The sequence below is a fragment of the Adiantum capillus-veneris genome, chromosome 22 (genome assembly GCF_014529385.1).
Source record: "Adiantum capillus-veneris isolate H3 chromosome 22, ASM1452938v2, whole genome shotgun sequence".
In the NCBI taxonomy this organism is placed as follows: Eukaryota; Viridiplantae; Streptophyta; class Polypodiopsida; order Polypodiales; family Pteridaceae; genus Adiantum; species Adiantum capillus-veneris.
In genome coordinates this window covers 114,116,090-114,131,593 of record NC_140952.1, presented here as the reverse complement: position 1 = coordinate 114,131,593, position 15,504 = coordinate 114,116,090, and the positions used below count along the sequence as shown (strand labels likewise).

Genomic DNA, 15,504 nt, shown 5'->3' with positions numbered 1-15,504 from the left:
AAGCGTTCCGAAGTGCAAAAAGCAATCAAGAATGGGTGGAATAGGCCAGATTGGCTGGCCAAAGAAGATTGGAAGAATGCGAAGAAAGCAGCGCGCGAGAATCCCGACAAGTGGAAGCAACAAAAGGATGCAGCCAGAGCGCGAGTAGAGGCAGGGAGCTCGCACCACTTGGGGAGCGGTGGATGGGCATCATTTGAAGCCGATTTTGTAAGTCTTTTCACATTGCTCTTTATGCATGTTCGATAGTTTAGGGTTTATGAGTTTTTTAGTTCTAACATAATGAAATCTTTGTATGTTTTGACAGTGGTCGATGACAGGACGTGATCCCACACCGTACGAGCGCGAGTACGCAGGCAGGAAGGGCTTAAACGCCCTGATGGACATTCTCAGTTCTCGCAGCGGCATGGTTAGTATTAGGGTTTACTCTTTTTTATTTTTTGTATTGTTTTATAAATGTCGTTATATGTTTATACTTACTGAAAACTGTCTTATTTTCTTTTTTTGCAGAATCCGACAGATACGCCGCTTGGACGCGATGAGACGTCTGATTAGACGACGTCAGTTTAGCCGTATCTAGATAGCATTAGTTTAGGGTTTCTCATAGCTTATGTATCATGAGACGGATTTTATACGTCTTTTTGAACCATGTATATTATTACATTTGTCACCGCAATTCCTTTTGCCAATCAATTCTTTATGCCTATGATGTTGTACAATTGTCATTATTACATTTGCCAATCAATTCAGTTTGTCTATGATGTGTACAATTGTCAATTTTGCAAACAATGCGTCTTGTGGGTGACTATTTTGGGTCTATTATTTACCTTTGCACTTTTTTTAAAAAGTGAATCAAGTACAATATGGTTGATGGGTGGCAGGCATTCAATGCCCTGCCACCAAAAAAATATTCTCTCAGGCGTCGCTATATGCGTCGCTATTTATGGCTCTGTAGCGTCGCTATATGCGTCGCTATACTCTTCTGTGAGAGCGTCGCTATAGGCGTCGCTATAGGCGTCGCTATGAGCGTCGCTATATAGCGACGCCTATAGCGACGCCTATAGCGACGCCTATAGCGACGCTCATAGCGACGCTCTCGTAGCGACGCTTTTAGCGACGCTTATAGCGACGCCGGGGGTTATAAAAACCCAGTGTATTTCCGTCGCTAAGAGCGTCACAAGAGCACATAACCTCTTGTAGTGATACCATTTCAGTACACAACATGATGGCGTCCTTTTATCTCATATGTAATTCATTAAGATGATGTAATGACTTTTTAGTTCAGTAAAAATTTGGTATATACTCCTTCATTTTCTTTGGAAAATGGAACGGGTACCATGACATATGTACAATTTTTTTTCTATAAATAATAAACAATGCAAGACAACTTGTCACCTAATGTGTTACAGTACTAACCATGGGTTGAATGCTTCACATAGTCATGGATATTGTTTACTATTGGATAAATTATATTCTGCAAAAACACCAGAATTTGGAAAGCAAAGGAAAGCTTGATACATTCTCAAATAAACAGATCACTTGAGAATGGAAAGTTAGAAATTCATAATTTTAGAAAACTCAAATATTAATCATTGGTGGGGGATATGTCCACATGGTGGGCTATCCCCCACCAAGTGGGCATACTCCCAGGGTTGAGTCTCTCTCTCTCTCTCTCTCTCTCCTCTCTCTCTCTCTCTCTCTCTCTCTCTCTCTCTCTCTCTCTCTCTCTATCTATCTATCTATCTATCTATCTATCTATCTCTGAATCCCGGATGTTAGCATTAAGAGCATCACCATATTTTTTAACCCATATCTTTCCTCTCTTGCCCAAACTCTCTCTCTTTATATAGAACAATGTGTGTAGTGGCGGTTTTTTTAAAAAAATATTGTTCTTGCTCTTGCTTTTTCCCAAGTTCTATCTCTCTATCTAGGAGGTCCGTTTCAAGAAATTGGTAAAACAATTTCTATCTCTCTATCTAGGAGGTCAGTTTCAAGCAATTGGTAAAACAATTCTAAATGAATGAAAAAATGATATTATATGGTAAGGCTACCGCCATCTTGATTATCTGTCAATCTTTCTCTCTCTCTCTCTCTCTCTCTCTCTCTCTCTCTCTCTCTCTCTCTCTCTCTCTCTCTCTATCTATCTCTTGCATGTAACTTAACCTCACTTGAGTAAAATACTTAGCATGAATATAGAAAAAAGAGATCTTTGAAAATCAATTTTGGGCAAGATTAATATAGATCAAAAAGTTGGCTTGTGCAGATGGTAAACATAAAGGTGCCGCTGTGGGTTACATGTATAACCTTTGATGGAAGACTGCAGTAGCGTACCCTACTTTGCAAGTGCACACAAGTTTGGTTATTCTCATACACACACACACACACTTGGGAGAAATGTTGCTCATATCTCTCCCTGCTTAACAATTGCGCACAGATCAGGTAGTCTCATACACACACACATACACACACACACACACACACACACACACACACACACACACACACACACACACACACACACTTGAGGGAGGTACTGCCCGGGTCTTTCCTACACAAGCTACACACACACACACACACACACATAGTCATACAACCTTTGCAAGCAGTAGGCTACCCCAGTACACAATCGGCCAGTGATCATCCGGACGCACAAGCCATAAAATCTATTTTTTACGGCATTGGTAATACTACACAGACGGTAAGAAGACTTCTTGACGGTTTTTCATGGTTGTTGATTTGTATACGCTGAGATAGATTGTATGATTTTGGTTTGCATAAGCATGTTATACAAAGATTCTACTTGTTGGATAATCATAATAGCATCATGGAAAACAATGCTGCTCTTTTAGTATAACGGTGCAATTGAATGCATAATCTAGACCGATGTGTAATATGATGTAATGATTCTAGGAACATGCAACTACTATATTGGTAATTTCTAAATGATTTATTGGATATACATATCATGTCGCTTACTTAAATTCTTTTAGACATAAAAGAGAACATTGTTTAATTGAAAGGCATACAATGGTAAGCGTCCTCTCATGAAAAAGCATATTGTATGTCTTTTGGAAGCCATACATAAAGGTAACAGACAAGGTGCAGTCTCAACACAAATTGTGCAAATGACAACCTCGGGCTTTCAAGTAGACTTCCTGTCTACCGAGAGAATGTCTAGCCAATATTTAGAATAATATGTTTGGTTTTTAAACACTAAGTTTATAAAACAAAGTATTATTTATAATTGGTATTGATAATGGAAAAGGGGGATTGTCTTACACTTCAAAGATTGATTCAATTACTTGTAAAGGAAGTTTTTTTTATGCTTATTGATATAAATTTTGGGAAAGTTTTTCAAAATGGTTTTTTCCTCATGTGAGGCTCCTCAGAGGGGAGGGCATGTTTATTTTGAAAAATATGTCTAATTACAAACAGAACTTTGCCAAAATTTTGAAAAAAGAGAAAATATGTTTCTTGGTGTTAAAAGTCTGACATAACCGTGTCCTTAAAATTACGTACGTTCTTTGTCAAGTAATTATGGATTATCATCAAAAACAAAATCCTCATGTGAGGATCCTAATAAAGAAGGGCCGGTTTACTTTTTGAAAAATGAGTCTACTTACAAACAAAACTCTACCAAAATTTTGGTAAAATACATTACTTCTTATTTAAAAGTAGTATATATCTTATATTAGTGACATAACCCCAAAATGGAGTTTTTTATCTCTTTTTCTCTCTATCTCTCTCTCTTTATCCTCTCATGCTCTCACTTTGTCCACTTGTGGGGTAAGTTTTTATACAAATCACATGTAATCTCTATACAAAAAATGTTGCTTTTAGGCTTTATGTTCTACAGCTACTCTTAGAAGATATCATCGATCATAGACCACTAATAGATAATATCTGGTTTATGAAATTGTAATACAGGGTATGATGCTTTGTATCAAAAGCCAAACTACGGGGGATATACCATCCTTTGAGGATGCGAGCCCTAAAACTCACAAGAGATGTTACTTATCCAATGAAAAGCCACCTCCCTCAGCTAGCCATACGTGATTTTTTGGAAGGATGCAAATCGGTCTTCCTCATCAAACCAGATGTTGAACATATCACACATCCAATCAGGTATAAAAGCTCTTGTCCATATAATCATTTCTCGCTTGTTATCTTGAAGATCTCCGGCTTTGTGAGTGACCAACTTTTTGAGCCCATCACACACATCCTCAAGAGGAAAAAAAGCAGGTGTACATGGGAGTGAACCATAAAATGGCATCTTTCCAGCATTTGGTTACTCATATAAATCAACAAATGACTGATCTCTATCCATGCAAGAAAAAAGGGGAAATCATGATGAGAAATGTAGCAATCGCCTACAAAAGAAGGGTGCTATTTTTGGTGTCATAATTTTTAGTCATACATAACGTTTGTGCTTGTTATCTTTCACACTTGATACAAAATCTTCCAATCCTTTCTTAATCATACATGCTACCCCTCCTTGCCCTCTTTGTTGCTTGAGATTCTTTGACCACGTCAATGAATGTACATTGTAATCCTCTAGCATGTAAATCCTTTGTGTATCATGCTCCCAAGTTTTAATAAGAAGTATAATATCGGCTTCGCTTGTTAATTCATCTATACCAACCCTTGCATTCCATGGGTATCCATTGCAGTTCCAAAAGCATACTTTCAAATGTAACTCGGTCTCATAGGTCATGCATTTCTATTTTCATGAGGGACTTTCCTTCTCCTTGGGCATGTTTTCTTCATGAGAGATCTCCTTGTTTTTATTACTTTTATCCTCATATGTCTTTGTTGGAATTAGGGTTGCAGAGAAATGACACAGCTTGGAGAAGACGAAGGAAGCTCAAGGCACACAATAGAGAGTGTGTTACTTAGTGTGCAATGGAAAGATTGATAGCCCAGAGTGATGGGCATATATACAATGCTCGGGGGGAAAAACCTCCTAAAGAGGGAAAAAATGCCCGACGATCCTAGTGTGTTCACACACATCACTACCACATGTATATGGTAACAAATCTCCCCTGGAGTGATGCGGTGAACAAGAGCTGGCACATGAGTAAAGGGAAGTGCCATGCCCCGAGGACATGATCAGTCCACAAAGGGGAGTAAGCCCAAAGCTTTGCAGAAAGCTTCAAGCTTCTCACGAGACAATGCCTTTGTGAAAAGATCTGCAAGGTTGTCCTGTGTTGGCAGATAGCCAAGTTGATCTCTCCTGCTAGGAGCCTCTCCCTGACATAGTGGTAATGCACCTCAATGTGCTTTGTGAGAGCATGAAAAATTGGGTTCCTCGCAACTGCCAATGCGCTCTGACTGTCAGTGTAGATAGTGTTGGCAGTGTCCTATCCAACACCCAAATCAGCCACAAGGCATCTGAGCCATACACACTCAACCGTAGCTTTGAAGACTGCCCTGTACTCAGCCTCACAACTCGAAGTAGCCACAATAGGTTGCTTCTTGCTCAACCATGATATACATGAACTGCCAAGCATGAAACAAAAACCACTTGTGGACACTTGTATGTCAAAACAACCAGTCCAATTTGAGTCCAAAAAAGCATGTAAATCTGGCGGCAATGATCCCCCCTTGTGATAAAACAAGCCAAGATGTAAAGTGCCACTAAGGTAGCGGAAAATCCTCTTCACATCCTGCCAATGCTTAGACCCTGGCTATGCATAAATCAGTTGACCTGTGAGACTACAAACTGAATATCTGACCTCGTGTTGCATACATAAATGAGGCACCCCCAACATCAGTTTGGTAAAGAGTGACATCAGCAGGATTGCCAGCATCATGTAGACTCAACTTCAAACCTGTTTCCATGGGAGTGGCAATAGCTTTTTTAATCCTCAAGTCCCAACTTACATAGCAATGTTTCTATGTAACTTTTCTTACACAAGGCAATACCACCATCACACTGCTTAAACTGTATACCCAAGTAATGATGCAACAGCCCCAAATCTTTCATCTTGAAAGTAGCATTCATCAGCCTTAAATTCAGCAATATGTCTCTCATTTGGTCCAGTGATCAACAAATCATCGACATAAAGAACCACAACGAGAAGTACATCACCCTCACGCTTTACATACAATGTGCTTTCTGTTGGACTGTTACGAAAGCCTTGTTTGACCAAATGAGTGTTAGCTTTCTCATACCAAGCACGAGGAGATTGCTTCAACCCATGCAAAGCATTCTTACATCTGCACACTTTGTCCTCTTGTCCTTTCTTGACAAAACCGCGAGGCTGCGTTACATAAACTTCCTCAAATATGTCACCATTCAAGAAAGCAGTAACAATGTTTGATTGATGTACATCCCAACCAAAATGAGCTGCCAAAGCACATAGAAAGTGCACAGTAATCATATGACAAGTGGGAGCAAAAGTCTCTTCATAATGTATGCCTTTTTGTTGTGCATAACCCTTTGCAACAAGTCGAGCCTTATGGCGATCGATCTCACCATCCGGCTTGCGTTTCAACTTGTAAACCCACTTCGTACCAATGGCCCTTTTGCCAGGAGGAAAATCATAAAAAGTCCATGTGTCATTTTCTATAAGTGCATCATATTCTGATTGCATGGCAGCCATCCAATTTTCAGAATTCTGTGCTTCATCAAAAGACAAAGGCTCCTCAACATCATGTAAGCTAGACACAGCCAAAGCATAACAATCTGATGCATAAGATGCATGGCGAGAGCCTGAACGAGTATGACTAGACAAAGGTGCATCCAATTTATTGTCACGCAAAGTGTGCACCAGCCATTTTGGCATACCTCTAGCCTGCTCATTTTCAGCCCTTTCCTCATCAAGTACATCATGTACATCTGCATCAGTAATAGGCTGATCTATAACATTTTCAGAAACCCCCATAGGCTGTACATTTGCCTCATTGGAAATTACATTCATATTTCCACCACTGAAAAGAGGCAACAAAGTGTCATAAATGTCCTGTGAGCTTACATTATTGTCTCTAGTACATGACAGCAAGGGCTGAACATAATCTTCCACAAACACTACATCCCGCGAAACCAGAATACACTTTGTTTGTAGATGATATAACCTGTAACCTTTGCTTTCAGCACTATAACCAACAAAAATGCATTTGACAACCTTATCATCCAATTTTCTGCGTTGTGTTTGTGGCACCAAAGCATATGCCAAATAGCCAAAAACACGCATGTGCTCAATAAAAGGCTTTCTATCATGCCATGCTTCATATGGAGTAATAGACTGCAAAGCTTTCGTAGGACACATGTTAAGTACATAAGTGGCACACATGATGGCCTCAAGCCAAAAAGAATGTGACAAAGCTTGACTTTTGACCATACATCATGCCATTTCCATCATAGTGACCTGTTTTTCCTCTCAACAACACCATTTTGTTGAGGTGTATAAGGCACTGTACATTGGTGTTTTATCCCACGACTAGCTAGAAATGCATTAATGGAGGGTGCCCATAGTACATTTCGAGACATTTTCAGCCATAGCCAGAAATTGTTTGAAGCACATAAAAACTTTCGACTTCGCTTTAAGCGGAAATACCCATGCATGCCTGGAGTAATCATCAATGAATGTCACGAAGTACAGGTAATTGCCCAAGGACGGAGTTTGCATGGGCCCACAAACATCACTATGCACAAGTTGCAACCTGCATGTGTCCCGAACTGAACCATCCTTTATAAACTTAGAACACTGCATCTTACCTAAAATACAACCTTCACAAACATGTTTGACAGGTGCTTCAAGAGGCGGCAAAGAAGCAACCATATCAGATTTTTGCAAACGCAGCAAACTGGCATATTTCAGATGACCAAAATGTGCATGCCAAAGTTTTGCATCTGAAATAGCCCTTCAATCTGCAACAACATTTGCAAAATTTTGTCCACACTTGTCATACAAAGTGAGCTTATAGAACCCACGGCACAAAAGGCCAGATGCAACAATTTCATCACCAAAACTGAGATCGTGAACTATACATCTGTCATCCACAAATTTGACTACAAGTCCAAGTCTAGAAAGTGCGGATACAGACAAGAGATTCTTCTTGATCCCAGGTACATAAAGTGCATCAACAAGTGTGAAGGAACTGCCATTAGCAGCAGTAAGCACAATCTTTTCAACTCCCTGAACTGGATAAGAGGCATTGTTGGCACAAGTGACAGAATTCCCATGAGGGACAGACTCGAGAGATGTGAACAATTCACGATGTGAGGTAATGTGCTTTGTAGCACCACTGTCGAAATACCACACATGTGAATCTACAGCAACTGACAAGCATGCATCATGGACAACAGGATTGTAAGTGCACTCTGCGCTAAAAGCCCATTCTGCATCGACATCAGTATCACAGTCTCCTTTCACTGAAGACTCAACAATGGCTGCATTTGTAGTGGAACCAGTATTTGCAGTGGAACCACCCTCTTTCTTCTTAGCCTCTTTGGCCTTCAACTTAGGACACTACTTGATCAAGTGATCATTAGCTTTACAATAATGGCAACGCATCTTCTTCTTGCCCTTATCACCAGAATTTCCAGATGAAGTGCTACGAGCAGAAGCATTAGGAACATAAGTTTTGCCACTCGCAGCAGAACCATAAGAAGTGGCTGCATTGCTGTTACCAACCTTTCTTTGAGAAGCAATAAAAGCGTGTTCAACTGCACGTTGTCTAGTCCTGTTTTTTCTAGAAAGTGACTCTTGCAACAGCAATGTGCATAATGCATCAAACTTGACAATTTTTGGATTTCCTTGGGTCATAAGTCTCTAAGTACTAGCAAAAGTCTGGTAAGAATCTGGTAAGGCATCAAGAACAGTCTGCACAAGGGAACTGTCTCAAATGACTTCACCTGCAGAAATAAGTTGCTCATTGATATCCTTGACACTAGCAAGGAAAGTGTCCATATCATCTTCCTCATGCATAATCTTCGACTCCAGCTCTTTACGCAGCAAAGCAATTTTAGCCTCATTGTGGCTTGCATAAAGACCAGGCAAAATATCCCAAGCCTGTTTTGCAGATTTTGCTGAACGGATGTGAGAAACAATGGTGTGCTTCACACACAACGCAATCAATGCATGAGCCTGCGCATCCTTTACATCCCAAGGAGCTTGTTCTGCCATAGGCAAAACAAGTCTAATAGCAGCAATCCTTGCAGCAAGACCTGCAACATCCTCAACATCGCCTACATCCTTAGAACCCGGACGTACACCAATGCCCTGCACAATATTCCAGACGCCCTTTGACAGAAGAACGTGTTGCATCATATAATCCCGCATAGGGTAATTGTCCCCATCCAACTTGCCCTCAGCAGCAAACATCTTGAAGACATTTGTGTTGTTGTCAACCATGGTAAATGCTGCACCTAATGTGAAAACTTCTCAAAAATAAACGGAGGGGGAACACCACGTGCTATATAGCACAAACCGTAGAAGACTGTAAGGCACCTGTTATGCAGAAAACGGCACTGACACAAACTCTGCACAAAATGACGAAATAGCCTGTGGAGTACTGCCTGTAGTGGAAACGGAGGCCGAAATGAGCCCAAATCAGAAATCTGAGCAAACTGAGCTCTATGTGCTTGCCCAAAATATTTGTCGACCTGCGAACGCTCGCCAAAGCTCACTGAAATCGAAGAAAGTGAGCAGACGTGTACTAGAGCAGCTGGCGACTAAGCTCGGGAGGACGCAACCTGCTCTGATACCAATTGTTGGAATTAGGGTTGTAGAGAAACGCACACAGCTTGGAGAAGACAAAGGAAGCTCAAGGCACACAATAGAGAGTGTGTTACTTAGTGTGAAATGGAAAGATTGATAGCTCTAGAGTGATGGGCGTATATACAATGCTCAGGGGAAAAAACCTCCTAAAGAGGGAAAAAATGCCCCGACGATCCTAGCGTGTTCACACACATCACTACCACATGTATATGGTAACAGCCTTGCGACGCACATTTTTTTTTAATTAATAGTGCAATCTTTAAATATAAAATATTTTGTATCTCTCAAATAAATCCTACTATTATCAAGAATAGTCTCTCATTAGGTCTCATCCGGCATGGTGCATACAAACGGCCATTCTCTCAAGCGAGAAGCTCCTTACTTATTTACTCTTTGTGCTCCGTTAACCATAACTCAGGGCATTCCAAAGTGGGTTTTGAGAAAATATTCGATAACAATGGCAAGAGAAGGATGTGTCTCTAACTTCTCTTATTCACTCTTTGTGCTCCGTTAACCGTAACTCAAGGCATGCCAAAGTGGGTTTTGAAAAAATATTCGATAATAATGGCAAGAGAAGGAGGTGTCTCTAACTTCTCTTCGAGAATTCCATAAATAACAATGTTCTTGGAATGTCGCTCCTGTTCCTTCAAATATTCTATATCCACATCCTCAACATTCTTTGTTTGGACCATAGCTTGCACATGAGAGAGGAATTAGGAACCACATTGGTATCACATACATCTGACCAAGACTTGTTTGTGAATACATTTTTCATATCACATATATCACAAATCATGGTGTCAAATTTCTCCTCTTTCAATACATGGTTATACTCCAGTTTGCGCATACGTTGCTTCAAAGCATTCAAGTCCACAATAGAGTTTTTACATTCTTTAACTTCCTCTTTAAGTTGCATCAAAGGTGTTGTTTGTATCTAAAGTTTCCACTCAAGATGCTCATTCTCAACAACAAGAACCCCTGGCGTGCCATTCTCCATTGCAAGTGCCCCGTAAGTCTTCAACTTGCTTGTTTACGGTCACTTGCAACAATACCAAGTATGACATGATCATGGTTTTTAATGTCGTTGATGGAGTGGTTGTGTTGCTATCTCCATATTTGAGATATTTTGGATCATTTTCTACAATGGTTGTGGACCTTGTTGAAGAAGAAGAACTCTTGCGAGGGCCGGAAGACATTGTATGTAAAATAAGAGATGAGAGTCAACTTCCTCGCGCCTGTTCAATTTAGAAATTTTGTTGCAGAAAATCATTTTATTAACCAATTCTTTTTTTTACATTACTACCTACAGGGCATCATGCTCTTTGATTGAAGCTATAGATTACCCAAATCGGAGTCTATTTGAGAAAGTTACGATCAAAAGAGTGAACTATTGTCTACTAGGTCAAAAATGGATGAGAGAGAGAGAGAGAGAGAGAGAGAGAGAGAGAGAGAGAAGAGAAGAAGAAGAAGAAGAATACATAGAGATCTCGTGGAGTATAGGCACAAAAATCATGCAGCTTCTTATTCTCTATTATCCACATAGTGGTGATATGGACGGCCAATAATGTCCACTTGCCAAGCCATAGTGGTCTTTATCCCAACAAGAAGGTTGTCAGTTACTAATGATAACAATCCACATTTTTGTTTGGGTATCGAGAATGCAACTAAGCTATCTATCAAATATTTTAGGCTAAGAGAACTCCATTGAGCTACATTAGTTTGATGTACCAAAAGAGCATTACTTTTCCATTTGGTCAAGTAAGTAATCCTATCCTAGATCACTTTGTTTTGAGTCTTTCACGAGTAGCATGTTCCTAGTATCCTTTTGGCCATTATCTAAAAACGTGGAAAGGAATTGCCCTCATAGTACGCATAGAGAGCTGCACATAGGTTCTCAGCGCACCGTAAGAGAGAAATTTCCACCAAAATTCATGTGTAGGATAAGGCTAAGCATTGTGCAGTTCAAACCACCTGCATGCCTTATTCTACACGTGATCCCTTTCCATCTCTTGTTCAAGAGCTCCTTACTCAGTCATTGGATGGTGTTCACCTTTCCATCTCATAAGCGACATGAATAGGTTGAAACATCTCCTCTCGTAGTTGTCCTCTAGCCAACTATTAGGTAAGCAAGAAAAGCAAGTTGTTTGTGGGATGTGGAAAAATTTTGCTAGTTTTCTTTATAATGAGGTGAAAACTAACATAGGATTTTGGAGTTTCCATTGATGAAAAATTCACTAAATTCTCGATGGAGTGGCATAGAGTCAATAGTAGGCCAGTGTTGACTAGTAGTAGCATCTTATAAGGTTACAAGACCACTAGTAGCATCTTTTATTTTGCAATCAAATAATGTTAGGTGATTGTACCCACACCGACACCCACGCCCGTACGTCGTAGGGGTTGAATCATAGTGGGCGTGCTTAAAGCTTCTCGCCTTTACCACTAGTAGCATCTTATGTTAACCTAATTAATAGTCATGAGATTTACATCCCATATGCATATGCATTATTATCGAGTTCCCTTTGAGCACAACAGTACATAATATGCAACTGTAAAATGCCAACTACAACAACATGCACACTCTTTTATGTAGTGGGAGTCAACATGTTTCCGCAACAGCGTCGCCATGTCTTTGCTGTTGTTCTTGAGCAGCGAAAGAAAGGAGGCGGGGCAGGGAAGGTGACCCACCTACACGCGGTTTCTCTTTCACTCCGACGCCCTGTCCGTGGCATACCACCCATGTTTCCGGGTAACTCTCTCTCTCTCTCTCTCTCTCTCTCTCTCTCTCTCTCTCTCTCTCTCTCTCTCACACACACACACACACACACACACTCACACACACACACACAGGCACCCACGCGCACAAGGATCAGAGTGGACCTTTCTTTTTATAAGCCCGATCCCTTGCATTCCAAGATTCTGGCTGCTTCTCATCACCTTCACATCCTTGACTCATTTGGGTCTTGCGATTGTAGGTCTTGTAAGTTGGCTTGGCTTGGCATTTTTGCAGTCACACCAGTCTGCCTCTAGTTGTAACCTCCAATCCCTTTGCCAGGGTCTCACTTCATTCTCTTTTTGCAGAATTCTCATTCTCTCTTTTCGCAATATTATGGGATGTGCGTTTTCGAAGGAGGTCGAAAGCCCTACCACAAGCTTAAAGGAGACCTCCTCATGGGACAAAATGATTCACAGAAGGTTTACCATCCAAATCAACAGGAGCTTGAGGACAAAGTCGGACGGGAGCTACGTCGCTGCTATCTTCTCAGCCAATTATGGAATCCTTAGAAAGCATGCCCCTGTCAAGCCATTGGATAGCAAAGTTTTCTTGCAAAATTCCTCTACGTCAGGTATGTCTTCTCCTGGACGTTTGAGGCTGTGGTCTCACGTCAGTGCATCTTGGGGAGAGCAATCTCGCCCTACGAAAATTATTTTTTGAGTTCTGAAACCCTGGCCTCTTGCTTGGCATTCATAGTAGATATCAAAGCTCCAATCTGTAAAGACGTTCTCTTTTGTGCTTTTCATGTAAACGATATATGCCTGTTCATCATAAGTATCATGCTAAAGCAAGGGTTCATGACAAGGGAGAGGTTAGCTTCTTAGCGCAGCCTTTCCGTGGGCTAAGTTTTTATCTTTTGCTACAGAAAGCTGTGTTCCTACGCATGCAAGGTGTCCGATTATAAAATCAGATGCAATTGTACATACGAACTCGGTGGAAGATACCGTTGTCCCAGTATCGAGCATAAAGAGCACGTCTGATTCGTTAGAGCCTGAAGGATCAACTTCCAGCACCAAGGAGAGCTTGGAGACTATCGACATCCTGGAGCTCATGAAGGGGCTTGGCGAGGAAGATGTTTCTGCAAATTTTGAAAACTTGCATGAGTTTTCTTCGAATTTGGTGCTACCTGAAATCAAGCAAACATCTTCGACAATAGTCTCTTGCAAACCTTCTGATAAGTTGCATGCAACTGATATTGTCTCAGCCAACAAGAGAACTAGAAAACAAAGGCCCAAATCTTCTTCATCTATCAACTTGATTGGATCTGTAGAAGATGTGGATATGGCTCTCTCTGCAAGACGAGGGATTACACTATCGCCTTTGATGAGCTCAAGAGAAGTTCACCAACACAAAAAGAAAATGATGGTGGCCCCATTTGGACAAACCATATTAGACCAGAACATCCACCCTCATGATGAAAATGGTGTCATTAGTATCCCTGAATGCACAAGCATCACCACCATAGATGATCCATTGAGTCAAAAGAGAGAAACTCTGCAAAGGGAGATTTCCTTCAAATACATGTTCAACCATAATAGCGGTAGTGAGAGGAAAAACTCTCTCTATTCAAATGTGGATGCTCTTCACACACCGGTCCATGAAGCAACAGCAGCTATTTGTATAAGTGATAGTCTGGCTTTTGCAACTGCTCATTTGTATGAAGGGGAAGGCACCGGGTCTCCTTCAAGTCCGCAGTTTTCAACCACCACAAGCCTTAAGGATTGGTTGCCCTCTAGTAGTCATCCTTTGACGCCTGCAATTAGCTTACTATCTGACAGAAAATGTCCTATTTCTGAAACACTTCATATACTGCCATCCCAAAGTGCCTCAAATTACTTGCCAACATTGCAATGTCAAGATCGACTGGAGCTAGAAGACTTTGGAATTCCCGTCTTCGATCCTGAGATGGTTGACTCTTTTGAAAATGCTGTAAGAAACCTTTCCAAAGAGGAGTGGAATGCAGTGAGAAGTATAGAGGACAGCCCACACAATTTTCTGCGCCTGGTGAAGGCTCTCAGGAAGAGCAGGTCGAACTCTGTGTGTAGCCAGAATAAAAATGCAGAAAACTTGAATTTTGATACGATGAAGCCAGACAGCAATGCAGGGAAGGACGCAAAAGACTGCTGTGAACCTTGGAAATTGCCCGACAGAAAATGTAAATACGCAGAAAACATGCGGGCTTTCATGCGACAGAACAGCTTAGATATAGGAAAAGCTTTTTTCCAAGTGAGAGCTAGAGATGACACGGGCATGACCAGTGTAGTGTTCTACTCCACGGCAGAAGTGGGCTCAAAGGCTTATGAGGATTGCAGTCATGTACGAAGCATTCTGCAATCTTTAATGGGGATTTCTTTTGAAGAGAAGAGTGTATCGGAGCATCAAGAAGATGAGCAAGAGCTCAGGCATGCTTTGAACATCTCAGTGGCGATAGTGCCCACTATTTATGTGAGAGGGAAATACATTGTGGGCATTGACAACATTCTGCATCTACACAAGAAAGGATTGTTGGGCTCCATGTTGAGGGAAGCGGGTGGGTAATGAGTCGAAAGCGATGATGCAAAAATTTGCAGAGGGCCGATCCCTGTTTGTTGGCTACTTTGCAAAGCTAGGAGCAACCAATTTATTGTCATGCAAGGTTTGCACCAACCATCTTGGCAAACCTCTAGTCAATTTCAGCCCTACCTTTATCAATTATATATTGTAGATCTGCATCAAAAACTGGTTGATCAATAACATCATTTGAGACCTGCATAGGCTGCACAAGTTTCTCATTAGGCCTTACAAGGAGGAGGAGGAGGAGGAGGAGAAGTGAACATTCACAAAGAAATGTACATTGTAGATTTAAGATTGATGACCATCCCTAGTTAGAAAATGGATATGTTAGTGACATCCTCTAGCTTATCAACTCTCCCAATTTATTCCCAATGCTTCCTTAAAGGGAGCTAGTGCCAAAGGCATAGTTTCAATTGTAGGTGAACACTTAGTTTAATTTAAAAGTAGGTGAAGTGA

The 15,504-nt window shown here is 41.0% G+C and overlaps 1 protein-coding gene and 1 long non-coding RNA gene across 3 annotated transcripts in view; one reads left to right on the top strand and one right to left on the bottom strand.

Moving 5' to 3' along the window:
• Positions 1–12,728, bottom strand: part of LOC147430047 (uncharacterized) — a 25,667-nt gene extending 12,939 nt beyond the window's left edge. The window contains exon 1 of the long non-coding RNA XR_015185920.1: positions 12,600–12,728. This is a non-coding gene — a long non-coding RNA (uncharacterized LOC147430047). The remainder of the gene's footprint in view (positions 1–12,599) is intronic.
• Positions 12,309–15,504, top strand: LOC147430046 (uncharacterized). Of its 2 annotated transcripts, XM_086496238.1 has the most exons (4): positions 12,309–12,398; positions 12,695–12,699; positions 12,801–13,066; positions 13,361–15,504. In XM_086496238.1, the coding sequence occupies exons 1-4, from the start codon at positions 12,324–12,326 to the stop codon at positions 15,031–15,033; spliced, it is 2,019 nt and encodes a 672-aa protein (XP_086352364.1). In that variant the 5' UTR covers positions 12,309–12,323; the 3' UTR covers positions 15,034–15,504. The 2 variants fall into 2 exon arrangements, with proteins under 2 accessions (XP_086352364.1, XP_086352363.1); XM_086496237.1 differs by lacking the exon at positions 12,695–12,699 and having other exon boundaries at positions 12,311–12,468.

Bases quoted from the DNA above. Each gene is read 5' to 3' on its own strand.
- LOC147430046 (XM_086496238.1), top strand. From the start codon at position 12,324: ATGTTTCCGCAACAGCGTCGCCATGTCTTTGCTGTTGTTCTTGAGCAG. The intron at 13,067-13,360 runs GTATGTCTTCTC...CTTTTGCTACAG, and splicing joins GCAAAATTCCTCTACGTCAG to AAAGCTGTGTTCCTACGCAT.